Source organism: Buceros rhinoceros, unplaced genomic scaffold (genome assembly GCF_000710305.1).
Source record: "Buceros rhinoceros silvestris isolate BGI_N320 unplaced genomic scaffold, ASM71030v1 scaffold24068, whole genome shotgun sequence".
NCBI classification, from domain to species: domain Eukaryota; kingdom Metazoa; phylum Chordata; class Aves; order Bucerotiformes; family Bucerotidae; genus Buceros; species Buceros rhinoceros.
This window is the reverse complement of record NW_010428932.1, coordinates 2049-2857: the sequence shown is the minus strand read 5'-3', so window position 1 is coordinate 2857 and position 809 is coordinate 2049. Positions and strand designations below refer to the sequence as shown.

Genomic DNA, 809 nt, shown 5'->3' with positions numbered 1-809 from the left:
GCAGGTCATCTGCCTCGCTCTTCGGAGCGCAACTGCCAGCAGCTGGCGGGCTCGCTGCTGTGTGTGTCTTCTGAAGGCATCCTGTATCGCGGAAGCATGGCCCACGCTGAAAAGCTGTTCAAAAAGCTCAGTCTAGCAGAGGTCACGCTGTCTGGGGGAGGGAGGGGAAACGTGATCGTTTGTAAGGACTTCCAGAGATCCTCCCAATGCCGCGGGAGTCTGTTCCTGCAGTGGCACTTCCCAAAAAGCCTGTCAGAGCTGTGTGTCTTGTGCTGCAGCCTGCCCGTCTCCCAGCAGACTCCTGCACGTGGGTCTTTTCATGGTGCTCAGGTCTCTGCGAACTGAAACACCTCTGCTTTTTCCTCCCCCAAGCTGAAGCTGGTGGTTAAAAAAGGGAGCCAAGTGGAAAACGTCTACGTAGGTGAGTTCACAGCTTGGAGAAGGTGCAAGCGCTGGCGTACGTGAGAGCGGAGCGGCAGCCGGGTGCTGCTGGAGGTGGGAGCTCTGGGTGCCCAGCCAGTGGGGTCACTGCCAGAGTGGCGCTGGTGGCCATTGCCGCCCTGGCCTCTCCCCGCCGCAGCCGCTCTGGGAGGGTTTAGGAGCACTGACTGCCTGTGAGTAAGTAAATACCGATATCCAGGAGCTGTGAGGAGCGGCCAGGGCAGCGGGGAAAGTAAACAACGACCGGACAATCCCAGCTCGGCCCCTGCTCAGCCCTGCTCGCCTAGAGAAGCAGCTCTGAGACTCAGGGAGTCCTGGTCTGGGTGGGCAGGAGGTCCCCTGCCACAGCACCAGAATGGCTTCTCCAG

General features: G+C 60.1%; 1 protein-coding gene across 1 annotated transcript in view; it reads left to right on the top strand.

Annotated features, from left to right (window-relative positions):
* The window catches only part of COMMD7 (COMM domain containing 7), a gene marked incomplete at its 5' end in the record, with an annotated part of 4423 nt that overhangs the window by 3269 nt on the left and 345 nt on the right, over nucleotides 1-809 (top strand). Inside the window, one exon of the mRNA XM_010142470.1 lies at nucleotides 373-421. Within this exon, the coding sequence (XP_010140772.1) occupies nucleotides 373-421 (49 nt within the window). The remainder of the gene's footprint in view (nucleotides 1-372; nucleotides 422-809) is intronic.